The 26,836-nt window shown below is 46.5% G+C and overlaps 1 protein-coding gene across 1 annotated transcript; it reads right to left on the reverse strand.

The window, feature by feature from the left end:
- Nucleotides 1-4,767: 4,767 nt before the first annotated feature.
- On the reverse strand, nucleotides 4,768-6,718 carry LOC132770350 (zinc finger protein 470-like). The gene has a single exon (XM_067466160.1). The coding sequence runs from the start codon at nucleotides 6,474-6,476 to the stop codon at nucleotides 5,226-5,228; it is 1,251 nt and encodes a 416-aa protein (XP_067322261.1). The 5' UTR covers nucleotides 6,477-6,718; the 3' UTR covers nucleotides 4,768-5,225.
- Nucleotides 6,719-26,836: the final 20,118 nt, after the last annotated feature.

The following is a 26,836-nucleotide window of genomic DNA, read 5'->3' on the forward strand; positions in this document are numbered from 1 at the left end:
AACAATAGATCTGCAGTGTGCATAGGAATTGGTCCATGTTTCACTCAAAATATAGCCCGGCCCCCCAACAGTCTGAGGAACAATGAACCGGTTTGAGGACCCCTCGATAAGAGCTTTATAGGCTCAAGCCAGAACTTGGAATGGTGCTCGGCAGCAGATTGGAAGCCAGTGGAGCTGATGTCACCGGGGGCGGGGGGGGGGGGGGGCGGTTGTATGCTCCCTGTGTGCCAACCTGGTGAGCAATCTGGCTGACACCCACTGGACCATTATTAGTATTACTATTATTACAAAGATTCAATGGTCATCTGTCAGGGGTGCTTTGATTGTGCCTCCCCTGCATGGCAGAATAAAGACTGCTGGGTTGGGTGGCCCCTGGGGTTGCTCCTATTAGTATGACTATTATTGCAAAGGCTGAAAGGTCATCTGCCAGGGGTGCTTTGATTGTGCTTCCCCTGCATAGCAGAATCAAGACTGCTGGACTGGATGGCCGCTGGACTTGCTCCTATTATTATTATTATTATTATTATTGCAAAGGTTGAAAGGCCATCTGCCAGGGGTGCTTTGATTGTGCTTTCACTGCATAGCAGAATCAAGACTGCTGGACTGGATGGCCGCTGGGCTTGCTCCTATTAGTATTACTATTATTGCAAAGGTTGAAAGGCCATCTGCCAGGGGTGCTTTGATTGTGCTTTCACTGCATAGCAGAATCAAGACTGCTGGACTGGATGGCTGCTGGACTTGCTCCTATTATTATTATTATTATTATTATTGCAAAGGTTTAATGGCCATCTCTCGAGGGTGCTTTGATGGTGCTTCCCCTGCAGGCAGAATAAAGAGGGCAGCACTGGATGGCCCCTGGGATTGCGCCTATTAGTGTTCCTATGTTTGCAAAGGCTGAATGGCCATCTGTTGGGGGTGTTTGATTGTGCCTTCCCTACATAACAGAATAAAGGCAGAATAAAGACTGCTGGACTGGGTGGCCCCTGGGCTTGCTCCTATTAGTATTACTATTATTGCAAAGGCAGAATGGGCATCTGCAGGGGGTGCTTTGAGGGTGCCTTCCCTGCAGGGCAGAATAAAGGGGCTGGGCTGGGTGGCCCCTGGGCTTGTTCCTATTAGTATTCCTATTATTGCAAAGGCTGAATGGCCATCTGTTGGGGGTGCTTTGATGGTGCCTTCCCTGCAGGGCAGAATAAAGGGGCTGGGCTGGGTGGCCCCTGGGCTTGTTCCTATTAGTATTCCTATTATTGCAAAGGCTGAATGGCCATCTGCAGGGGGTGCTTTGAGGGTGCCTTCCCTGCAGGGCAGAATAAAGGGGCTGGGCTGGGTGGCCCCTGGGCTTGTTCCTATTAGTATTACTATTATTGCAAAGGCAGAATGGGCATCTGCAGGGGGTGCTTTGAGGGTGCCTTCCCTGCAGGGCAGAATAAAGGGGCTGGGCTGGGTGGCCCCTGGGCTTGCTCCTATTAGTATTACTATTATTGCAAAGGCAGAATGGCCATCTGCAGGGGGTGCTTTGAGGGTGCCTTCCCTGCAGGGCAGAATAAAGGGGCTGGGCTGGGTGGCCCCTGGGCTTGCTCCTATTAGTATTACTATTATTGCAAAGGCAGAATGGCCATCTGCAGGGGGTGCTTTGAGGGTGCCTTCCCTGCAGGGCAGAATAAAGGGGCTGGGCTGGGTGGCCCCTGGGCTTGCTCCTATTAGTATTACTATTATTGCAAAGGCAGAATGGGCATCTGCAGGGGGTGCTTTGAGGGTGCCTTCCCTGCAGGGCAGAATAAAGGGGCTGGGCTGGGTGGCCCCTGGGCTTGTTCCTATTAGTATTCCTATTATTGCAAAGGCTGAATGGCCATCTGTTGGGGGAGCTTTGATTGTGCCTTCCCTGCAGGGCAGAATAAAGGGAGTGGACTGGATGGCCCCTGGGCTTGTTCCTATTAGTATGACTATTAGTGCAAAGGCTGAATGGCCATCTGTTGTGGGTGCTTTGACTGTGCCTTCCCCTGCAGGGCAGAATAAAGGGAGTGGACTGGATGGCCCCTGGGCTTGCTCCTATTAGTATTCCTATTATTGCAAAAGCTGAACGGCCATCTGTCGGGGGTGCTTTGATTGTGCCTTCCCTGCAGGGCAGAATAAAGGGGGCTGGGCTGGGTGGCTCCTGGGTGGCCTTCCACTGAAATACTCTTAAGTTTGCCCTGTTGAAAGAGTTTGGCCATGCCTCATCTATATATATAAATGCATCCATTATGGACAATATGCCACCCAAGCCTTTCTTGGGGCTTCATAGGCAAACTTTGCAGGGAGGGAGGGGGAGGGGGGCTGAGGCGCGGTGCATCCTGGGAAGGAGAGGAGGCCTCTACTGTTTTGAAGGCCTTTGTTTCCCTCCCTGGATGAAGGCCCCGCCTTCCCCTCCTCACAGGAAGATGTCATCAGAACCATCCTCGTAACAATCATAAGAAGAAGAAGGAGAACCCTCTACCTGCCCGGCCCTCCCTCTCCGTGGCTTCTCCCTCGACCGGCGCCAGAGGAAGCGCTTCCTTCCCCGCCGCCCCCTCGCCTCACCTCAGGGAAAATGGCGGACGGGCGGGCGGAGAAGCTCCCTCAGGCTCGCCCGAGAAGAAGCCCGCCCACTCCTCCTCCTTCGCCCTCCCATTGGCCGAACGCACGAAGCCCCGCCCTCCCAAGGCTCTCATTGGTCAACTACCGGTGCGCAGCCTTGATTGACAGGTTCAGAAATCTCAGAAGCCTCCTTTCTTAGCCATAGAATGACCTTGGCCCTTCTCCACACACACAACAGCCCTGCCAGGGAGGCCAGGCCCGGAATTGGGAGCCTTGGCCCTTCTCCATAGAATCCTAGAGTTGGAAGAGACCTCCTGGGCCATCCTCCACTCCAACCCCATTCTGCCAAGAAGCAGGAATATTGCTTTCAAAGCACCCCTGACAGATGGCCATCCAGCCTCTGCTTAAAAGCTTCCAAAGAAGGAGCCTCCACCACACTCCCTCCGGGGAAGGCAGAGAGTTCCACTGCTGAACGGCTCTCACAGTCAGGAAGTTCTTCCTCGTGTTCAGGTGGAATCTCCTCTCTTGTAGTTTGAAGCCATTGTTCCGCGTCCTAGTCTCCAAGGAAGCAGAAAACAAGCTTGCTCCCTCCTCCTCCCTGTGGCTTCCTCTCACATATTTATACATGGCCATTATCATATCTCCTCTCAGCCTTCTCTTCTTCAGGCTAAACATGGCCAGCTCCCTAAGCCGCTCCTCATAGGGCTTGTTCTCCAGACCCTTGATCATTTTAGTCGCCCTCCTCTGGACACATTCCAGCTTGTCAACATCTCTCTTGAATTGTGCTGCCCAGAATTGGACACAATATTCCAGGTGTGGTCTAACCAAAGCAGAATAGAGCATGGGGAGCAGGACTTCCCTAGAGCTAGACACTATGCTCCTATTGATGCAGGCCAAAATCCCATTGGCTTTTTTTGCCACCACATCACATTCCTGGCTCATGTATAACTTGTTGTGCACAAGGACTCCAAGATCTTTTTCACACGTACTGCTCTCAATCCAGGCCTCATTGTCCCCCATTCTGTATCTTTGCATTTCGTTTTTCCTGCCAAAGTGGAGTATCTTGCATTTGTCTCTGTTGAACTTCATGTTGTTAGTTTTGGCCAATCATCTCTCTAATCTGTCAAGATCGTTTTGAATTCTGCTCCTGTCCTCTGGAGTCTTGGCTCTCCCTCCCAATTTGGTGTCGTCTGCAAACTTGATGATCCTGCCTTCTCGCCCTTCATCTAAGTCATTAATAAAGATGTTGAACAGGACCGGGCCCAGGACGGAACCCTGCGGCACTCCACTTGTCACTTCTTTCCAGGCCAATAGGAGCCTAGTGTCTAGATCTAGGGAAGTCCTGCTCCCCATGCTCTATTCTGCTTTGGTTAGACCACACCTGGAATATTGTGTCCAATTCTGGGCACCACAATTCAAGAGAGATATTGACAAGCTGGAATGTGTCCAGAGGAAGAGGGCAACTAAAATGATCAAGGGTCTGGAGAACAAGCCCTATGAGGAGCGGCTTAGGGAGCTGGCCATGTTTAGCCGGAAGAAGAGAAGGCTGAGAGGAGATATGATAGCCATGTATAAATATGTGAGAGGAAGCCACAGGGAGGAGGAGGGAGCAAGCTTGTTTTCTGCTTCCTTGGAGACTAGGACGCGGAACAATGGCTTCAAACTACAAGAGAGGAGATTCCATCTGAACATGAGGAAGAACTTCCTGACTGTGAGAGCCATTCAGAAGTGGAACTCTCTGCTCTGGAGTGTGGTGGAGGCTCCTTCTTTGGAAGCTTTTAAACAGAGGCTGGATGGCCATCTGTCAGGGGTGATTTGAATGCAATATTCCTGCTTCTTGGCCGAATGGGGTTGGACTGGATGACCCAGGAGGTCTCTTCCAACTCATTGATTCTATGATTCTAAGGCCCTCACACTCAGAGAATGAGGGATCGCCTAAGTGAAACTCTGTTTTTTCTCTTCTTGATGGCAGTCAACTATATACATAACTTATTTAGTTAAGATATGGTAATAGATTAGTAATATACATGTACATATTTATAACTATCATTCACGTATGATCTATACATAATAAATCTTAAAGAGTCCCTCTTGGCATCATTTTACTAGACTGTGAGTGCTTGCCACACTCAAGGCATCCCAGTGTGGGTTCTATTATGTTTTTGAAGATTTCCACTTTCACAGAAGCTCTTTCCACATTCCAGGCATTGATAGGGTTTGTTTATTTATTTATTTACTTACTTACAGCTTTTATATTCTGCCCTTCTCACCCCGCAGGGGACTCAGGGCGGATTACAGTGTACACATATATGGCAAATACTCAATGCCAATTTTGACATACAACATATACAGACATACACAGAGGCTATTTAACTTTTTCTGGCCGCCAGGGGAGCTGTCGCTTTCATTATCCATCTGAAACACTGATGAAGCACTTCTGCATTCCCCGCATGCTTTTTTTGCTGGAGTGCTTTGCTGGAGTCTTTTTTATGGCCTCATAAATTAGTTAATTTAGCCTCCCCACACTTTAAGGTGGTACCTAATTTTCCTATCTGACAGATGCAACTGTCTTTTGGGTTGCAAAGGTCGACAACAGGCTACACAATTGGTTGGAAACCCACTCCAACCCAGGCTGGTTTCGAACTCATGACCTTTTGGTCAGAGTCATCTTAATGCAGCTGACACTCAACCAGCTGCACCACAATCCCAGTGGGTTTCTCCCCAGTGTGAATTTGTTGGTGTTCATGTAGTCTTCCACTATCAGTGAAGCTCTTTCCATACTCCAGGCATTCATAGGGTTTCTCCCCAGTGTGAATTTGTTGGTGTTCATGTAGACTTCCACTATCAGTGAAGCTCTTTCCATACTCCAGGCATTCATAGGGTTTCTCCCCAGTAAGAATTTGTTGGTGTTCATGTAGACTTCCACTATCAGTGAAGCTCTTTCCATCCTCCAGGAATTGATGGGGTTTCTCACCAGTGTGAATCCTTTCATGTTGCTGCAGATGATCCCTCCGTGTGAAACTCTTTCCACACGCTAGGCATTCATAGGGTTTCTCCCCAGTGTGAGTTCGTTGGTGGTTATGTAGGTGTATACGCTGAGTGAAGCTGTTTCCACACTCCAGGCATTCATAGGGTTTCTCCCCAATATGAGTTTGTTGGTGTTTACGTAGGTTTCCACTGCCAGTAAAGCTCTTTCCACACTGCAGGCATTTATAGGGTTTCTCCCCAGTGTGGATCCTTTCATGTTGCTGCAGATTATGTCTCAAAGAGAAACTCTTTCCACACCCCAGGCATTCATAGGGTTTTTCCCCAGTGTGAGTCCTTTGATGTGAATGTAGACGTCCACTTTGGGTGAAGTTCTTTCCACATTCCAGACATTTATAGGGTTTCTCTCCAATGTGAGTTCTGTGGTGAGACCGTAGACTCCCATGCGAAGCGAAGCTCCTTCCACAATCCAGGCATTTATAGGGTTGCTCCCCAGTGTGAGTCCTTTGATGTGAATACAGACTTTGACTGTGTTTGAAGCTCTTTCCACACTCCAGGCATTTATAAGGTTTCTCCCCAGTGTGAATCCTTCTATGTTGCTGCAGATAATGTCTCAAAGTGAAACTCTTTCCACACTCCAGGCATTCATAGGGTTTCTCCCCAGTGTGAGTTCGTTGGTGTCTACGTAGGTGTGAATTCTGAGTGAAGCTCTGTCCACACTCCTGGCATTTATAGGGTTTCTCCCCAGTGTGTGTTCTTTGATGTGAATGCAGACTTCCACTCTGGCTGAAGTTTTTTCCACATTCCAGACATGTATAGGGTTTCTCCCCAGTGTGAATCCTTCCATGTTGCTGCAGATGATGTCTCGAAGTGAAACACTTATCACACTCCAGGCATGTATAGGGTTTCTCCTGCATGTTGACAGTGGTATGCATTTTTAACTGCAATATGGACAATTTCTGTCTTTTTTTCCCCTTTCTTTTTTCCCAAAGTTTGTTCAACAAGATCAGCACCTGGAGAGAATGTCTTTTTCATACAGGACCCTTTTTCTTACAGCTTCTTTGGTTTCCAAATTCCACAATGTTCACCAGATGCTGTTTTGTTTGTCATTTCACCAGAGATATCGCCATGGAATCCTTATCCTCCTGGTCAAGAAAGAAACAACGAAAGATTAGACACGAAGCCAAAAACTTCTTTCTCTCCTTTCTCTTCACAAAACTTTGCTGCTACCAAATTTCCTGGTATTCCCAAATGAATCCTCCACTCAGCCAAGAATCTGCCTCCGATCTGGATGCTTCAGATCCAGATTTAAACATATCAAGGCATTCATATCATTTGTCACTGCTGAAGGTAACAGGAACACAGGTTTTTTACTTTGAGGACTGAAAGAATGTCATACATATAGGTGTGTGTGTGTGTGTGTGTGTAATGTTCGTTTGTGGGAGAAACATAACTAAGAAACCAGGTAAGCTGGGCCAGAACTGTTTAGAGCAGAGGTTCTCAAACTAAGGTCCGCGGGTCGGATGCGGCCTTCCGAGGTCGCATTTTTGGTCCCTGGTCTAAACTTTAGACTTAGGGTCACCTTAAATCTGAAACAACTTCATGTCGCACAACAACAACAACAACCAGAATTAACTTGACTATCTGATCAGCCAAAAGCAGGCCCACCATTCCCATTGAAATACTAGTAAGCTTGTGTTGGTTAAAATTGTTCATCATTTTAAATACTGTGTTGTTCTTTTATGTTTTTTGCAGGACAAACAAGATCTGCCGTGTGCATAGGAATTGGTCCATGTTTCTCTCAAAATATAGCGTCCCCCCCCCCCCAACAATCTGAGTAACACTGAACCAGTTTGAGGGCCCCTGGTTTAGAGCTTTATACGCTCAAGCCAGAACTTTATACGCTCAAGCCAGTATTACTATTATTAGAAAGATTCAATGGCCATCTGTTGGGGGTGCTTTGATTGTGCCTTCCCTGCATGGCAGAATAAAGGGGGCTGGACTGGGTGGCCCCTTGGGTTGCTCCTACTAGTATGACTATTATTGCAAGGGTTGAATGGCCATCTGTCGGGGGTGCTTTGATTGTGCACTAAACTTCTCATAATAGTCTTAGGTTGATGTACCTGAGGGACCGCCTCACCCCCTCCCAACCAGAGATCCCTCCGTTCTGAGGACCAAGATCTACTGGAAATTCCCAGTGTCAAGACCTTGCATCTAACAGCAACCAGACGCAGAGACTTCACAGCAGTGGCACCATCGCTCTGGAACACTCTGCCACCTGAAGTCTGTGCCTTGCGGGACATCAGCTTTCCGCAGGGCATGTAAGACATATCTGTTTCGACGGGCCTTTGATCCTTGATATTGCTGTTTTTAAATTGTTTTAAATTGTTTTTAAATTTGAGTTAGATTTTAGCCTGTTCTGTTCTGGATTGAGTGGCCCCTGGGCTTGCTCCTATTAGTATGCCTATTATTGCAAAGGTTGAATGGCCATCTGTCAGGGTTGCTTTGATTGTGCCTTCCCTGCATGGCAGAATAAAGGGGGCTGGATTGAGTGGCCCCTGGGCTTGCTCCTATTAGTATGCCTATTATTGCAAAGGTTGAATGGCCATCTGTCGGGGGTGCTTTGATTGTGCCTTCCCTGCAGGGCAGAATAAAGGGGGCTGGATTGAGTGGCCCCTGGGCTTGCTCCTATTAGTATGCCTATTATTGCAAAGGTTGAATGGCCATCTGTCAGGGTTGCTTTGATTGTGCCTTCCCTGCATGGCAGAATAAAGGGGGCTGGACTGGGTGGCCCCTGGGCTTGCTCCTATTAGTATTACTATTATTTTTTTTTTATTTGTCGTGTCAGGGCAACCAGTCAAATATATTTCATTTCTAACAGAATGAAGCCAACAAACAAACAAAATACAAAATTTGTGAGTTTGGTAGTTGATTAAATGTCCTTTGACCAGTATCTGGCCCCTTGGACTGCCTCTGGTGTTGCTGCAAGAAGGTCCTCCCTTGTGTATGTGGTAGGGCTCAGGTTGCATTGCAGCAAGTGGTGAGTGGTTTGCTCCTCTCCACACTCGCTTGTCAAGGATTCCACTTTGTGGCCCCATTTCTGAAAGTTGGCTCTGCATCTCGTGGTGCCAGAGCGCAGTCTGTTCAGTGCCTTCCAAGTCTCCCAGTCTTCTGTGTGCCCAGGGGGGAGTCTCTCATTGGGTATCAGCCATTGGTTGAGGTTCTGGGTTTGAGCCTGCCACTTTTGGACTCTCGCTTGCTGGGGCGTTCCAGTGAGTGTCGCTGTAGATCTTAGAAAACTATGTCTGGATTTAAGTCGTTGATGTGCTGGCTGATACCCAAACAGGGGATGAGCTGGAGATGTCTCTGCCTTGGTCCTTTCACTATTGGCTGCTCCTTCCCGGCGGATGTCAGATGGTGCAATACCGGCTAAGCAGTGTAATTTCTCCAGTGGTGTAGGGCGCAGACACCCCGTGATGATGTGGCATGTCTCATTAAGAGCCACATCCACTGTTTTAGCGTGACGAGATGTGTTCCACACTGGGCATGCATACTCAGCAGTAGAGTAGCATAGCGCAAGGGCAGATGTCTTCACTGTGTCTGGTTGTGATCCCCAGTTGTGCTTTGGTATGATATTGTTTCTAGCACCCACTTTTTGCTTGATGTTCAGGCAGTGCTTCTTGTAGGTAAGAGCACCGTCCAGAGTGACTCCCAGGTATTTGGGTGTGTTGCAATGCTCCAGTGGGATTCCTTCCCAGGTAATAATCCTCAGAGCTCAGGATGATTGTCTGTTCTTGAGGTGAAAGGCACATGTCTGTGTTTTAGATGGATTAGGGATCAGCTGGTTTTCCCTGTAATAGGCAGTAAGGGCACCTAGAGCTTCAGAGAGCTTCTGTTCTACCATCTCAAAGCTCTCTGCTTGAGCGGTAATGGCACGATCATCAGCATAGATGAAACTCTCTGTCCCTTCTGGCAGTGGCTGGTCATTTGTGTAGATGTTGAACATGGATGGAGCAAGCTCCATTACTATTATTGCAAAGGTTGAATGGCCATCTGTCAGGGATGCTTTGATTGTCCTTTGTCTGCATGGCAGAATAAAGGGGGCTGGACTACGTGACCCCTGGGGTTGCTCCTATTAGTATTACTATTTGTGCAAAGGCTGAATGGCCATCTGTTGAGGTGCTTTCACCTCTCACTACATGACAGAATAAAAGGGTCTTCCACTGAAATACTATTAAGTTTGTCCTGTTAAAAAAGTTTGCCCATGCCTCTCATATATATGTGTGTGTGTCTATCTATATATAAATAAAAATGTAATGTTTGTTTGTGGGATTAGCATAACTCAAAAAACACCGGGCGAATTGACACCAAATTTGGACACAAGACACCTTTCAGGCCAACAAGTGACCATTACTCATAAAAACACTGGAAAATATAATAATAATAATAATAATAATAATAATAATAAAAACCTATTATTTATACCCCGCTACCATCTCCCCAAGAGACTCAGTGCGGCTTACACGAGGCCGAGCCTACAATACATCAATAATAACAAACAAGCAATACAAAACAATTAAAATAAATCTCATAAACAAAAAAAAACACAACAGAAGAGACTTAAAAAGCCAAAAAAACAAAAATACATTACACTGCACATGCAAAGCCACATATACACACAAACACACATATATACACAAATATATACACATACATATACAGAGACTGGGCCACAGCAACGTATGGCAGGGGACAACTAGTCTATATAAATAAAAATGTAATGTTCCTCTGTGGGATTAACAGAACTCAAAAACCACTGGAGGAATTGACACCAAATTTGGACACAAGACACCTCTCAGGCCAATGAGTGACTATCACTCATAAAAACACTGAAAAACACAGCAAAAGGGACTTTCAAAAATACATTACAAAGTATGTGCAAAACCACATATATACACATATACACACACTGGGCCACAGCAACACGTGGCATAGGATGGCTATGTAATAATACTAGTAATAATAATTCAATATTATAATTATAATTATATATTTATTTACATGTAATATTACTAATAATATTACAATATAATGGTATAGTGCAATATAGTTATATATACTGATATTGTACTATGCTAATAATATAATATATTGTATGAAAATATATATTGTAAGCCGCTGTGAGTCCCCTTCGGGGTGAGAAGGGCGGCATATAAGCGCTGTAAATAAATAAAATAAATAAATAGTGTGTGTGTGTGTGTGTGTGTGTGTATATATATATATATGTGTGTGTGTGTGTGTTAAAGGTTTTCCCCTTTACATTAAGTCTAGTTGTGTCCGACTCTGGGGAGTGGTGCTCACCTCCATTTCTAAGCGCAAGAGCCGGCATTATCCATAGACACCTCCAAGGTCATGTGGACACTGGCATGACTGCATGAAGGGCTGTTACCTTCCCGCCGGAGCGGTACCTATTGCTTTACTCACATTTGCATGTTTTCGAACTGCTAGGTTGGCAGGAGCTGGGGCTAACAACAGGAGCTCACCCACCTCCCCGGATTCGAACCTGTGGCCTTTCGGTCAACATGGTGAGTGGCTCAGCATGTGGTTTAATTATATAAATACATTATATATATATATATATATATATATATATATATAAGCTGTCCCCTGCCACATGTTGCTGTGGCCCACATGGGGGTTCTGTGTGGGAGGTTTGGCCCAATTCTATAGTTGGCGGGCTTCAGAATGCTCTGTGATCGTAGGTGAACTATAAATCCCAGCAACTACAACTCCCAAATGTCAAGATTCTATTTTCCCCAAACTCCAGCAGTTTTCACATTTGGGCATATTGAGGATCTGTGCCAAGTTTGGTCCAGATCTATCATTGTTTGAGTCCACAGTGATCTCTGGATGTAGGTGAACTACAACTCCAAAACCAAAGGACACTGCCCACCAAACCCTTCCAGTATTTTCTGTTGGTCATGGGAGTTCTGTGTGCCAAGTTTGGTTCAATTCCATCATTGGTGGGGTTCAGAATGCTCTTTGATTGTAGGTGAACTATAAATCCCAGCAACTACAACTCCCAAATGACAAAATCAATTTTTGAGTGAAGAACATACATTGGGTTGTTAAGTGTCTTTGTGTCCAAATTTTGGTGTCAATTAGTCCAGTGGTTTCCGAGTTCTGTTAATCCCACAAACGAACATTACATTTTTATTTTTATATATATATATATATATATATATATATATACACACACACACACACACACACACACATATATATATATATATATAATGTATGAATATAATGTGTGTGTATGTATGTGTGTGTGTATATATATTATATATATATATATATATATATATATATATATATATATAAAAAATGCTCTGTGCATAATGAGTAGCTTAAAAACAAAAAAACTACGGGGCCAAATGACCCCAAATTTGGCAACAAAACTCCTCACAATCCAAGGAATGACCATCACTGAAAAAAACCCCACAAAAACACATTTAAATTCAAAAAAGGAAGATAACAACACACCTCCCCTGCCCCTCACTCTGAGGACACAGAATGAAAGTTCTGAAGCAGCTGTGGCCCCTGACACTAAGGCAAGGGATCAAAGGGCAGAGGCTGGGGAGGAGGGGGAGGAGGGGGGAAGGAAAAAAGAGGGAGGTGGGCCATACTCTGTGCACACACTCTGACTCTCTGTCTCCCACACACACACTCCCACAGCACAAGGGAAGGAGGAAAGTGCCATGATGGGGGTCACAGGGACACACGCAACTGACATTGCTTGGAAAGGAGCCCTAAAGACCATCCAGCCCAACCTCATTTGGCAGTAAAGGAAGACACCATCAAAGCCCTCATAACGAATGGCCAACCAGTTGAAAGGCCATCCGGTCCAACCCCCTCCTACCCTCCTTCCTTCCTTCCCTCCTTTTCTCTACTTCCCTTCCTTCTTTTAAACAGAGGCTGGATGGCCATCTGTCAGGGGTGCTTTGAATGCAATATTCCTGCTTCTTGGCAGAATGGGGTTGGACTGGATGGCCCATCAGGTGTCTTTCCTCCCTTTTAGAATCATAGAATCATAGAATCAAAGAGTTGGAAGAGACCTCATGGGCCATCCAGTCCAACCCCATTCTGCCAAGAAGCAGGAATATTGCATTCAAATCACCCCTGACAGATGGCCATCCAGCCTCTGCTTAAAAGCTTCCAAAGAAGGAGCCTCCACCACACTCCAGGGCAGAGAGTTCCACTGCTGAACGGCTCTCACAGTCAGGAAGTTCTTCCTCATGTTCAGATGGAATCTCCTCTCTTGTAGTTTGAAGCCATTGTTCCATTGCGTCCTAGTCTCCAGGGAAGCAGAAAGGAAGCTTGCTCCCTCCTCCTCCCTGTGGCTTCCTCTCACATATTTATACATGGCTATCATGTCTCCTCTCAGCCTTCTCTTCTTCAGGCTAAACATGCCCAGTTCCCTAAGCCGCTCCTCATAGGGCTTGTTCTCCAGACCCTTGATCATTTTAGTCGCCCTCCTCTGGACACATTCCAGCTTGTCAATATCTCTTCCTTCCTTCCTTTTTCTCCTCCCCTCACCAGGTTCATCCTCCTTTATTAAAACTACAGTGTAGATGCACCCAAAGTCAACCCTTCCACACTGCCATGTAAAATCCTGATTATCTACTTAGGACTGGATTATATGGCAGTGTATTATTATTATTATTATTATTATTATTAAACTTTATTTGTACCCCGCTAGCATCTCCCGCAGGACTCAATGCGGCTTACAAAGGCCAAGGCCTCAACACAACAACAAAGACAATAACTTGTCGAAGGCTTTCATGGCCGGAATCCATGGGTTGTTGTAGGTTTTTCTGGGCTATGTGGCCATGTTCTGGAGGCAATTTTTCTCCTGATGTTTCGCCTGCATCTATGGCAAGCATCCTCAGAGGTAATGGAGAAAAATTGCCTCCAGAACATGGCCACATAGCCCAGAAAAACCTACAACAACCCAAAGACAATAACAATACAATTTAAAGCAAATTAAAACATAAGCAATAAGCAATAACAAAACATTACATCATTACGTAATAAAAACCAGGGCCGGGCCAGTGAAGGGTACAGGTTAAAAAGTGCTGGCTGTGGCAGGAGGTATGTTGGGATTCTGGGCAAGTGCAGAGTGCAGAGAGTCTTAAACTCTAATAAAGTGCTTCTGGGATGTAGTGCTGGAGGTTATCCTATTCCGGAAAGGCACATCGGAATAGCCAGGTCTTCAGATTCTTCCTCAAGGGTGCTAGTCTAACGTCTTTGGGGAGAGCGTTCCAGAGTCGGGTGTAGACACATCCACGCACGCACGCACACATATGGATGGATGTTGGATCACTGGTTGGTGTGTGTGTGTATATACGACCACCCCAACGTGACTTACTTTATATACCGGGTCCTAGAGAGGTGCACCTGGAAAGGACCAGACACAGAGCTTTCTCTATTTCTGCCCCTGCCTTATGGAATTTCTTGCCACCCTATATGACAGCAGTGCGTGAGTTAGGGCCTTTTACTCTAGCAATTAAGCTTTTTACTAGAGCTTTTGATCTTTGTTAATTTTATCAATATCTGTATATATGTATTTTTATCCTTTACAATTTTAGCTTGTAAATCGCCTAGAGCATCTTGGATGGAGGGCGATTAATAAGTAATTAATATATATATTTACAATACTTTATATATTACTATTATAAAGATATTGCAATATAATAGATACATTATATTATATATATTATTGTTATATATACTAGTATATAATATAATGTTACTACTATATATTACTATATTAAATACACTCATAAAATAGAGTTAGAAGGGACTCTACCATGGTATTGGGGGAGAACAGACAGGAAGGAAGGAGGGAAAGGGGAAGGAAGGAAAGAGAGAAGGAGGAAGGGAAAGAAGGAAGGAGGGAGGGAAAAAGGGAAGGAATGAAGGAGAGAAAGAGAGAAGAGAGGAAAGAGAGAAGGAGGGAGGGAAAGAAGGAAGGAGGGAAGGAAAGAGGGAAGGAAGGAAGGAGACAAGAAAGGAGGGAGGGGAAAAAGGAAAGGAATGAAGGAGGGAAAGGGGGGAGGAATGAAAGAGAGAGGGAGGGAGGGAGGGAAAGAAGGAAGGAGGGAAGGAGAGAAGGAAGGAGGGAGGGAAAAAGGGAAGGAATGAAAAAGGGAAAGGAAGGAAAGAGAGAAGGAGGGAGGGAAAGAAGGAAGGAGGGAAGGAAAGAGGGAAGGAAGGAGAGAAGAAAGGAAGGAGGGAAAAAGGGAAGGAATGAAGGAGGGAAAGAAGGAAGGAGGGAAAGAAAGAAGGAAGGAAGCAAGGAAGGAGAGAAGAAAGGAGGGAGGGGAAAAAAGAAAGGAATGAAGGAGGGAAAGGGGGGAGGAATGAAAGAGGGAGGGAGGGAGGGAAAGAAGGAAGGAGGGAAGGAGAGAAGGAAGGAGGGAGGGAAAAAGGGAAGGAATGAAAAAGGGAAAGGAAGGAAAGAGAGAAGGAGGGAGGGAAAGAAGGAAGGAGGGAAGGAAAGAGGGAAGGAAGGAGAGAAGAAAGGAAGGAGGGAAAAGGGGAAGGAATGAAGGAGGGAAAGAAGGAAGGAGGGAAAGAAAGAAGGAAGGAAACAAGGAAGGAGAGAAGAAAGGAGGGAGGGGAAAAAGAAAGGAATGAAGGAGGGAAAGGGGGGAGGAATGAAAGAGAGAGGGAGGGAGGGAAAGAAGGAAGGAGGGAAGGAAAGAGGGAAGGAAGGAGAGAAGAAAGGAAGGAGGGAAAAAGGGAAGGAATGAAGGAGGGAAAGAAGGAAGGAGGGAAAGAAAGAAGGAAGGAAGGAAGGAGAGAAGAAAGGAGGGAGGGGAAAAAAGAAAGGAATGAAGGAGGGAAAGGGGGAAGGAATGAAAGAGAGAAGGAGGGAGGGAAAGAAGGAAGGAAAGAGGGAAGGAAGGAGAGAAGGAAGGGAAGAAAGAAAGAGGTACCGAAGGAAGGAAGAGAAAGTAGAAAGGAAAGAAAAATGGAGGGAAATGCAGGAAAGAAGTAAAGAAAGAAGGACGGAGAAAAGGAAATAAAAAAGTGAAAGAAGGAAGGAAACAGGGGGGGAGGAAAGGAGACAAAGGAAGAAGTAGAGAAAGGGGGGGGGGAGGAAGGAAGGAAAGAGAGAAGGAAGGATGAAACCAGAGAGCGAAAGGAGGAAAGAAAGAAAGAGGTAGAGAAGGAAGAAAGGACAGAAAGGGGAAGAAAAAGGGGGAAGGAATAGGTAGGTTCCTCTCTTTCATAATAGGGTATAGGGTTACAGCCTGTGCTGGATGGGGTCGCACTCCCCTTGAAGGCGCAGGTTCGCAGCTTGGGTGTGACCCTGGATTCATCGTTGAGCCTGGATCCCCAGGTTTCAGCGGTGACCAGGGGAGCATTTGCACAGCTCAGGCTCGTGCGCCAGCTGCGCCCGTACCTCGGGAAGTCTGACTTGGCCACGGTAGTACACGCTCTGGTCACATCCCGCCTTGACTACTGCAACGCTCTCTACGTGGGGCTGCCCTTGAAGACGGCCCGGAAGCTCCAGCTAGTCCAGCGCGCGGCAGCCATGTTACTAACAGGAGCGGGACGCAGGGAGCATACAACGCCCTTGTTGTTCCATCTCCATTGGCTGCCGATCTGCTACCGGGCCCAATTCAAGGTGCTGGTGCTGGCCTTCAAAGCCCTAAACGGTTCCGGCCCAAAATACCTGTCTGACCGCATCTCGGCCTATGAGCCCACGAGGACTTTGAGATCGTCCGGGGAGGCCCTTCTCTCAATCCCGCCTGCCTCACAGTCACGCCTGGCGGGGACGAGGGATAGGGCCTTCTCGGTGGTGGCCCCCCGGCTGTGGAACACCCTCCCTGTAGACATCAGACAGGCGCCCTCCCTTATGACATTCCGCAAGAGACTAAAGACGTGGTTGTTTGAGAAGGCGTTTGACTAAGTGCTACAACTATTGGCAATGATGATTGGAACGGAATATGGAAAACGAGATTGGATTGTGATTCTATGATGAGACGTCGTGAATGATTTAGTGTAATTGTATTATTGATAGTGATGTTGCTATTGTTGTTTGTGATATTGCCTTATTGTAATTTGTTTTTATATGTTGTACACCGCCGTGAGTCGCCCTAGGGCTGAGAACGGCGGTCAACAAATGCAGTAAATAAATAAATAAATAGTCCAGATATCTACGTCTACTTCGAAAATTCTTACTATAGGCAGGGCACAGCTAGAGAAAGAGAGAGAGAGGGATAATACGCCATATGCTAGACAAGGCTTTCTTGGGGCTTCCTGGGCACACTTTGCAGGGAGGGGTGCGCGGTGCATGCTGGGAAGGAGAGCTGAGAGGAGGAGGGGGAGGGGCTCTGTCACTTACACTTGAAGCTCAGGTGTTGGCGGTATCCGGGAGGGCCTTTGCACAATTGAGACTTGTGCACCAGCTGCGATCGTACCTCGCGAAGGCTGACCTGGCCGGGGTGGTCCATGCCTTGGTCACCTCTAGAATGGACTACTGCAATGCGCTCTACGTGGGGCTGCCCTTGAAGACGGCTCGGAAACTTCAACTGGTCTAGCGGGCAGCAGCCAGGATGCTAACTGGGGCTCATTATCAAGAGCGGTCTACCCCTCTGTTTAAAGAGCTCCATTGGCTGCCATTTATTTTCCGAGCCCAATTCAAGGTGCAGGTGCTCACCTACAAAGCCCTGAACAGTTTGGGACCACCCTACCTGCGTGACCGCATCTCCATCTACGAACCCACATGCTCGCTCTGGTCATCTGGGGAGGCCCTGCTTGTGATCCCACCTATGTCGCAAGCGCGCTTGGTGGGGACACGGGACAGGGCCTTTTCTGTGGCGGCCCCCCGACTTTGGAATGCCCTTCCGAAAGATCTTTGCTAGGCCCCTTCTTTAGCAGCTTTCAGAAAGAACCTAAAAACTTGGCTGTTCCGATGTGCCTTCTCAGATTAGGAATCCCCCACCCAAGTCCTAGAAGCACTTTAGTACAATTAACATTACTGCACACCGTACTATTTTACTCCTATGTTCCTCCTGCCACTCCAGCACTTTTAACCCTGTACCCCATTGCGCTGGCCGGCCCAGTTTTGAAGTGTCATGATGTATTGTTATTGTCGTTGTTGCTTGCTTAACTACTGATTTGCTTTATTTACTATTGTTGTGTTATGTTTTTTACTGTATTGTGTTTCTGAGGCTTCGGCCTGTGTAAGCCGCATCGAGTCCTTCGGGAGATGCTAGCGGGGTACAAATAAAGTTAATAATAATAATAATAATAATAATAATAATTACCTGCCTGTCTTTGCGGCCTTTGTTGATTTTCCTCCCTGGGTGAAGGCCGCCTTCCCTCCCTCCAATCCCTCCCCGCTTCCTCACAGGAAGATGTCCTAAGAACAATCCTCATAATAATAATAATAATAATAATAATAATAATAATAATAATAATAATAATAATACTAACCTTCTACCTCTCGGTCTCTCCCTCGACGCGGCGCCAGAGGAAGCTCTGTCTTCACGGCCTCCCCTCGGGAAAATGGCGAACGGGCCGAGAATCTCCCTCAGGCTCACCCGAGAAGAAGCCCGCCCTCTCCTCCTCCTTCGCCCTCCCATTGGCCGAGACAGTGAAGCCCCGCCCACCCAAGGACCTCATTGGTCGCCTGCAGGTGTGCAGCCTTGATTGACGGATTCAGGGAGAGAGGCAAGGAAGGAAGCCCAGAGGGAGAAGGAGGAAGGAAGGCCCTCCTCTTCCCAGAAGCCTCTTTCTCCACCCACACAACAACCCTGCCAGGGAGGCTGGGTCTGGAGTTAAGAGTCATTATTATCAGACTGGCAACGAAGATCCATTGCCTAGTCAAAGCCATGGCATTCCCTGTAGTCACCTCCGGATGTGAGAGCTGGACCTTAGGGAAGGCTGAGCGAAGGAAGAGAGGCGCTTTTGAGCTGTGGTGTTGGAGGAAAGTGCTGAGAGCGCCTTGGACTGCGAGAAGATCCAACCAGTCCATCCTCCAGGAAATAAAGCCCGGCTGCTCATTGGAGGGAAGGAGACTAGAGGGAAAGTGGAAGTCCTTTGAATGCCACATCATGAGGAGACAGCCAAGCCTAGAGAAGGGAATGATGCTGGGGAAAGGGGAAGGCAAAAGGAAGAGGGGCCGACCAAGGGCAAGATGGATGGATGGCATCCTTGAGGTGACTGGACTGACCTTGAAGGAGACCCTGGGGGTGGTGACGGCCGACAGGGAGCTTTGGCGTGGGCTGGTCCATGAGGTCATGAAGAGTCGGAGACAACTGAACGAATGAACAACAAATTATTATTACTATTATTATTATTAAACTTTATTTACACCCGGCCACCCTCTCCTCTCCAGACAGAGACATCTCCAGCTCATCCCCTGTTTGGGTATCAGCCAGCACATCAACGACTTAAATCCAGAAATAGTTTTCTTAGATCAACAGAGACACTCGCTGGAACACTCCAGCAAGTGAGAGTCCAAAAGTGGCAGGCTCAAACCCAGAACCACAATCTTTTAAAGACTCCCTCCTGGGCACACAGAAGACTGGGCAACTTGGAAGGCGCTGAACAGACTGCACTCTGGCACCACCAGATGCAGAGCCAACCTCAAAAAATGGGACTACAGGGTGGAATCCTCGGCATGCGAGTGTGGAGAAGAACAAACCCCTGACCACCTGCTGCAATGCAACCTGAGCCCTGCCACATGCACAATGGAGGACCTTCTTGCAGCAACACCAGAGGCACTCCAAGGGGCCAGAGACTGGTCAAAGGACATTTAATCAACTACCAAGTTTGCAAAATCTCTGTGTTTTTTTCTCTTTTTAATCTGTGTGTTTGTTTTGCTCTGTTAGAATTGTAATACAATGGTATGGTTGCTGATGACACGATAAATAAATAACCCTCTCCTCTCAGGGACTTGGGGCAGCTCACAGGACGCCCCCTCTCACACTGGAAATTGCCATAAAAAGCACCTCTGCTTTAAAGTTGTTGGAAAGTCAGTGATGACAAATTGGTGATCTGGCCGGGGTGGTCCATGCCTTGGTCACCTTTAGATTGGACTACTGTAATGCGCTCTACGTGGGGCTGCCCTTGAAAATGGCTCGGAAATTTCAGTTAGTCCAGCGGGCAGCAGCCAGGATGTTAACTAGTGCTCCTTACAGAGAGAGGTCAACCCTCCTGTTCAAGGAGCTCCACTGGCTGCCGTTCATTTTCCGGTCACAATTCAAGGTGCAGGTGCTCACCTACAAAGCCTTAAACGGTTTGGGACGTGCCTACCTTCGTGACTGCATCTCCGTCTATGAACCCACGCATTCTCTTCGTTCATCTGGAGAGGCCCTGCTCACAATCCCACCTGCGTCGCAGGCGCGTCTGGTGGGGACGAGGGACAGGGCCTTCTCTGTGGTGCCCCCCCCCCCGACTTTGGAATACCCTCCCCAAGGACATCGGACAATCCCCTACACTGGCAGTCTTTAGGAAGAGTTTGAAGACCTGGCTGTTCAGGTGTGCCTTTCCAGAATAGGAAACTCCAGCAATATGTCCCAGAAGCACTTTATCAGAGATTTAAGATTGTCAGCACATTCACCTGTCATACTCAGCACTTTTTAATCTGTACCCATTACATTTGGCCCGGCCCTAGTTTTATCGTGTTATGGTGTATTGTCTTATTGTTTATTGTTATTGCTTAACGTTTTGATTTGCATGAAATGTTATGTGTATTGTGATGTTGTTGTTTTTATTGAGGCCTTGGTCTTTGTAAGCCGCATCGAGTCCTGCGGGAGATGTTAGCGGGGTACAAATAAAGTTAATAATAATAATAATAATTCTGTTCCAGTGTGGGAAAGTGATTCAGAACATGTCTTGTCGAATGCTTCCATGGCTGGAATCACTGGGTTGGCGTAGGTTTTTCAGGCTGTCAGGCCATGTTCTAGAAACATTCTCTCCTGACATTTTGCCTGCATCTATGGCAAGCATCCTCACAATCTCTGGGGATGCTTGCCATAGATGCAGGCGAAACGTCAGGAGAGAATGCTTCTAGAACACGGCCCGATGGCCCGAAAAATGTACAACAACCCAGTTCTTCATAACAGTCGTCACTGTCCACGAGAGAGAGGCTCCTCCGGTCTCACTCTCTTGGGAGCCGGCAATAAATAAGAGGGTTTGAAAGGGAAGGAAGTCGGGAAACTTGACAGCCGCCGTCTGGGCTGATATTATAATATTATATTTACATGTTTTAATTGTATTTATGGTATACAACTAATGTAATACTACTACTAATAATATTATAATTATATATTAAATCTAATATTACTAATAATATTACTGTATAATGTTATAGTACAATGTAATATTAATATTGTGCTGTGATAATAATATAATATGTTGTATTTACTTTTTACTTGTAAGCCACTCTGAGTCCCCTTCGGGGTGAAAAGGGCAGCATATAAATGTCATACTAAATACATAAATACATACATACATACATATTGTGGGCATTGGATTTTGCCCTGTAAACCAGCTTGAGTCGTCTGTGGGCTGAGAAATGCAGGATACAGATACAGTAAATTAGTAAACAATAATAGGAGGACAAGAAAGGTGTCTCTCTGGATCAGTTGGGAATCTCTGGGGAAGGCGCTCTGCCCCCCTCCTGGCCTTCTCTGGGGTTTCAGTGGGCATCCTGCCTGGCCCTGACTTGGGGTTCAGCCCCGCATCAAGGGAAGCACCGACCCTAGGAGATCCCAAGGCCATCCAGCGGAGCCCCTTCAACCACGCAGGACATAATCCCTCCCAAGAGAGGCCCTTCCAGCTCATCTTATTGCGCAGCAGGCAGATCCTAGCCAACGTCCCATGCAAAACACACAAGAGGCAAGAGGAAAAACGGACAGGGAAACGTTACTCTTATTAGCAGAGATGAAACATAAACTTGCAGTGTTGCATACAAACATCAAACAGTGCAACAAACTTACATAGTCCTTGTATTTATTTATTTGTCGTGTCAGAGCAACCAGTCAATTATATTACATTTCTAACAGAACAAAGCAAACAGACAAAATACAAAATGCGTGAGTTTGGTAGTTGATTAGATGTCCTTTGACCAGTAGCTGGCCACTTTGAGTGCCTCTGGTGTTGCTACAAGGAGGTCCTCCATTGTGCATGTGGCAGGGCTCAGGGTGCATTGCAGCAGGTGGTCAGTGGTTTGCTCTTCTCTCCACTCGCATGTCGTGGACTCCACTTTGTGGCCCCATTTCTTAAGATTGGCTCTGCATCTCGTGGTGCCAGAGCGCAGTCTGTTCAATGCCTTCCAAGTCGCCCAGTCCTCTGTGTGCCCAGGGGGGAGTCTCTCATTTGGTATCACCTATGGATTGAGGTGCTGGGTTTGGGCCTGCCACTTTTGGACTCTCGCTTGCTGAGGTGTTCCAGTGAGTGTCTCTGTAGATCTTAGAAAACTATTTCTAGATTTAAGTCCGGTGAAGTGAAGTGAAGGATCCGTGTTGATTTCTTTTATCTTCTTATATTTTTCTCTTCCTACTCTGCTTAGTATTTCTTCTCCCTATTTTATCCATTAAAAATAAGGAGAACGAAATCCATGCAGAGTTGGAAGTTGATCCCTTGCCCCGTCAATGGATCGTCACCTTGTCCTGGTGAGGGGCTTGAGTGGTCCAATGAACCACGGAAGTCATGGACTCCCAGGAGGGTCTGCAGGGGAGCTTCCAGGCCAAGTCCAATCCAAAGACCTGAAGACCTCATCGGCGGATCAAGCGGAAGACAACATGGCACATGTTGCAATGGCCGTGAAGGCAGAAGAGGGCTGCAACAGACTGAGAAGCCACCATTGCCATATTAACCATGCCACGTGATGTGCGCCCCACTCTGTGAAGACTGTGTGTTGGTCGGCTGTGCACCTACCTCACACATAAAAAAACCTCATGCACAGGCATCTTCCCAGTAAAAGAAAACAAACCGTTTTTGTACAGCCACACCAGGAGTCCCAGCTTATCTTGCTATCTGTTTGATGCTGGCTGTATTTTGAAGTTAGATGCCTTTGCAGTTAGATGGCTCTCCTTATTTTGCAGTTATTGGGTCAATTGCCTGTCAATTATCCTTAGGTTCCCTAGTCCCGCCCCCTTTTTGGGCTTTGGTAGGGGAGTGAGCCATTTTGAGTTTAGTTTCAGGCAGGTTAGCCAATGTATGGGATGTGTGTGCTTCAACCTTTAAGAATTTCCAGGGTTACAACAGAATCTCCAGGGAATGAATTTCCAGGGGAGAACAGCTTTAAGTGTCTCCTAAGAACTCCAGGGAAGCCTTCCTACAGCCTTGAGAGTTTCCAGGAAGACAGCCTTAAGGTGTAAAGAACTCCAGCTGGAGAACATCCTTTGCCTTGCTGGTAGGTCCTCTCAGCGCTCGAGAAGCAGTTCAACCTGGCAGCGGAACCCACACCAGTGAGGGTTGGATTTTAGTCAGCCTTGGGAGAAGTTACAAAAGGGGAATTTTCCTTTAGAGAAAGTTATTGAAGATAGTGCCTGTCCCCTGTGGGCAAGATTGAGGGAACTTATTCTTTATCCAGAATCATAGAATCAAAGAGTTGGAAGAGACCTCATGGGCCATCCAGTCCAACCCCATTCTGCCAAGAAGCAGGAATATTGCATTCAAATCACCCCTGACAGATGGCCATCCAGCCTCTGTTCAAAAGCTTCCAAAGAAGGAGCCTCCACCACACTCCCTTCGGGGCAGAGAGTTCCACTGCTGAACGGCTCTCACAGCCATGAAGTTCTTCCTCGTGTTCAGATGGAATCTCCTCTCTTGTAGTTTGAAGCCATTGTCCCATTGCGTCCTAGTCTCCAGGGAAGCAGAAAACAAGCTTGCTCCCTCCTCCTCTCTGTGGCTTCCTCTCACATATTTATACATGGCTATCATGTCTCCTCTCAGCCTTCTCTTCTTTAGGCTAAACATTCCCAGCTCCTTAAGCCGCTCCTCATAGGGCTTGTTCTCCAGACCCTTGATCATTTTAGTCACCCTCCTCTGGACACATTCCAGCTTGTCAACATCTCTCTTAAATTGTGGTGCCCAGAATTGGACGCAATATTCCAGATGTGGTCTCACCAAAACGGAATAGAGGGGTAGCATTGCTTCCCTAGATCTAGACACTAGGCTCCTCTTGATGCAGGCCAAAATCCCATTGGCTTTTTTTGCCGCCACATCACATCGTTGGCTCGTGTTTAACTTGTTGTCCACGAGGACTCCAAGAGCTTTGACGTACCTGTTTCATTCATTAATAAAAGACTCGGGGAAGGAAAGGGCTAGAAAAGGTGCCCTAAACATAGTCTGCCTCTCTTATCCCTGATTGGACTTCCGTGTCCAGAGGGGTCACCGCCCTCCAGCCAAAAATGAAAAATGAACTTTGGAACATACGGACACTGACGGACAACTCAGACAGTGAACAGCCCGAAGTCCGAACTGCTATCATTGCAATGGAGCTGGGGCGCTTTACCATCAACAGAGCAGCACTTCAGGAGACCCGAAGAACAGGGTCACCTGAAGAAAGAAAATGGAGGCTACACCTTCTTTTGGAAGGGACTGCATGAAGAAGAACGAAGAATGTACAGAGTGGGCTTTGCTATCAGAAATGACCTGGTCAAGAATAGGGCTTCACTGTCAGTATTGCTTCCAAAAAATCCTTCAAATCTCTTGGGAAGACAGATGGACAAACGTTAGCATGCTGGAAGAAGCAAAGTCCACCAGCACTGAAGCGATGCTCTTACGTCATCAACTCCACTGGACTGGCCACATTGTCTGAATGCCCGATCACCATCTCCCAAAACAGTCACAATACTCCCAAGTCAAGGACAGAACATGGAATGGTGGTGGGCAAGAAAAGAGATTTAAAGTTGGTCTTAAAGCTAACCTTAAAAACTGTGGCATAGACATGGAGAACTGGGAAGCCCTGTCCCTTGAGCGCTCTAGCTAGAGGTCAGCTGTGAGCAGCAGTGCTGTGGAATTTGAAGAGGCATGAATGGAGGGAGAAAGGGGCCAAGGGGAAGGCGCATCAAGGCAGCCTTGACTGGAAACCGATGCCCTCACTGTGGAAGAACATGCAGGTCAAGGATAGGGCTTCACTGTCACCTCCGTATCCACCATCAAGACACTACACTTGGAAGGCCCTCATACTCGGAGAACGGGCGATCGCCTAAGTGAAACCCTATTTCTTCTATTCTTGAAGGCAGTCAACTATATACATAACTTATTTAGTTAAAATATAATAATAGACTAGTAACATACATGCACATATTTACAATTATCATTCACGTAGGATCTACACATAATAAATCTTCTTGGCATTATAAATTTTTCTACTTTTAATTCAGAAATATTAAGTCATTAATTTTCCAAAACTTTTTTTGCTCTTAGATATACAAGTTATATAGTTTAAACAAATGTATTATCTCTTAACACTTTTAGTTCACAAATCCTATTGCCGTTCTTGTGTATTATCTTCTTGTAGAATTAAAGTTAATTTGTCATTTCAGCCATTTAAAAGAAATTTAATCCATTCCTCTGGTGTTGGTGTTCTTTGTTTTTTCCATAGTTTTGCATATTCAATTCTTGCTGCTGTGGTCATAGAATCCTAGAGTTGGAAGAGACCTCATGGGCCATCCAGTCCAGCCCCATTCTGCCAAGAAGCAGGAATATTGCATTCAAAGCACCCCTGACAGATGGCCATCCAGCCTCTGTTTCAAAGCTTCCAAAGAAGGAGCCTCCACCACACTCCGGGGCAGAGAGTTCCACTGCTGAACGGCTCTCACAGGAAGTTCTTCCTGACGTTCAGACAGAATCTCCTTTCTTGTAGTTTGAAGCCATTGTTCCGCGTCCTAGTCTCTAGGGCAGCAGAAAAAAAGCTTGCTCCCACCTTCGTATGAGTTCTTCTCACATATTTATACATGGCTATCAACCAAGGCAGAATAGAGTATGGGGGCATGACTTCCCTGGATCTGGACATTAGGCTCCTATTGATGCAGGCCAAAATCCCATTGACTTTCATTTTGTGAGAAGACCGAGGCAAAGAAGGCATTAAGTAGTTCTGCCTTTTTCCTATCCCCTGTCAGCATTGCCCCATCTTATTCTCAAAGAGTCCCCATCACCACCTTGTTCTTCCTTTTTCTACTGACATAAGAACAGAAGCCCTTTTTATTGTTTGTAATGTCCCTGGCAAGCCTGATCCTGTTTTGTGCTTTAGCCCTGCGAACCTTTTCCCTATTGGCTATTTTTTTGAATTCTTCTTTGGTGATTTCTCCCTTTTGCCACTTCTTGTGCATGTCTCTTTTGAGTCTGACAACACTTAAAAGTTCTTTGCAAATCCATTCTGGCTTCTTTGCACTTGTCCTGTTTTTTCTTTTTGTTGGCATTGTTTGTAATTGCGCCTTGAGTATTTCACTCTTGAAAAACTCCCATCCATCCGTAATTCCTCATGAAAGAATCTTCATGTTATTAAGGAAGTGGTCTGCAAACACTTAGAAACAAATGCGATCATCATTAATAGTCAACATGGATTTATCAAAAACAAGTCATGCCAGACTCATCTGATCTCTTTTTTGCGATAGTTACATGCTGCGTAGATGCGGGGAATGCTGTGGATGTGGCGTACCTGGATTTCAGGAAGGCCTTCGACAAGGTCCCCCACGACCTCCTGGCAAACAAAGTAGTCCAATGTGGGCTGGGCAAAACTATGGTGAGGTGGATCTGTAATTGGTTAAATGGACGAACCCAGAGGATAACTAATGCTTCCTCTTCATCTTGGAAAGAAGTGACAAGCGGAGTGTCACAGGGTTCCATCCTGGGCCCGGTCCTGCTCAGGATCTTCATTCATGACTTAGATGAAGGGTTAGAAGGCAGGATCATCAAGTTTGCAGACGACACCAAACTGGGAGGGAGAGCCAAGACTCCAGAAGACAGGAGCAGGATTCAAAATGATCTTGACAGATTAGAGAGATGATGGGCCAAAACTAAAAAAATGAAGTTCAACAGGGACAAATGCAAGATACTCCACTTTGGCAGGAAAAACGAAATGCAAAGATACAGAATGGGGGACGATGAGGCCTGGCTTGAGAGCAGTACGTGTGAAAAAGATCTTGGAGTCCTCGTGGACAACAAGTTAAACATGAGCCAGGAATGTGATGTGGTTGCAAAAAAAGCCAATAGGATGTTGGCCTGCATCAAGAGGAGCATAGTGTCTAGGTCCAGG

Source organism: Anolis sagrei, chromosome 3, assembly GCF_037176765.1.
Source record: "Anolis sagrei isolate rAnoSag1 chromosome 3, rAnoSag1.mat, whole genome shotgun sequence".
Classification (NCBI taxonomy): Eukaryota; Metazoa; Chordata; class Lepidosauria; order Squamata; family Dactyloidae; genus Anolis; species Anolis sagrei.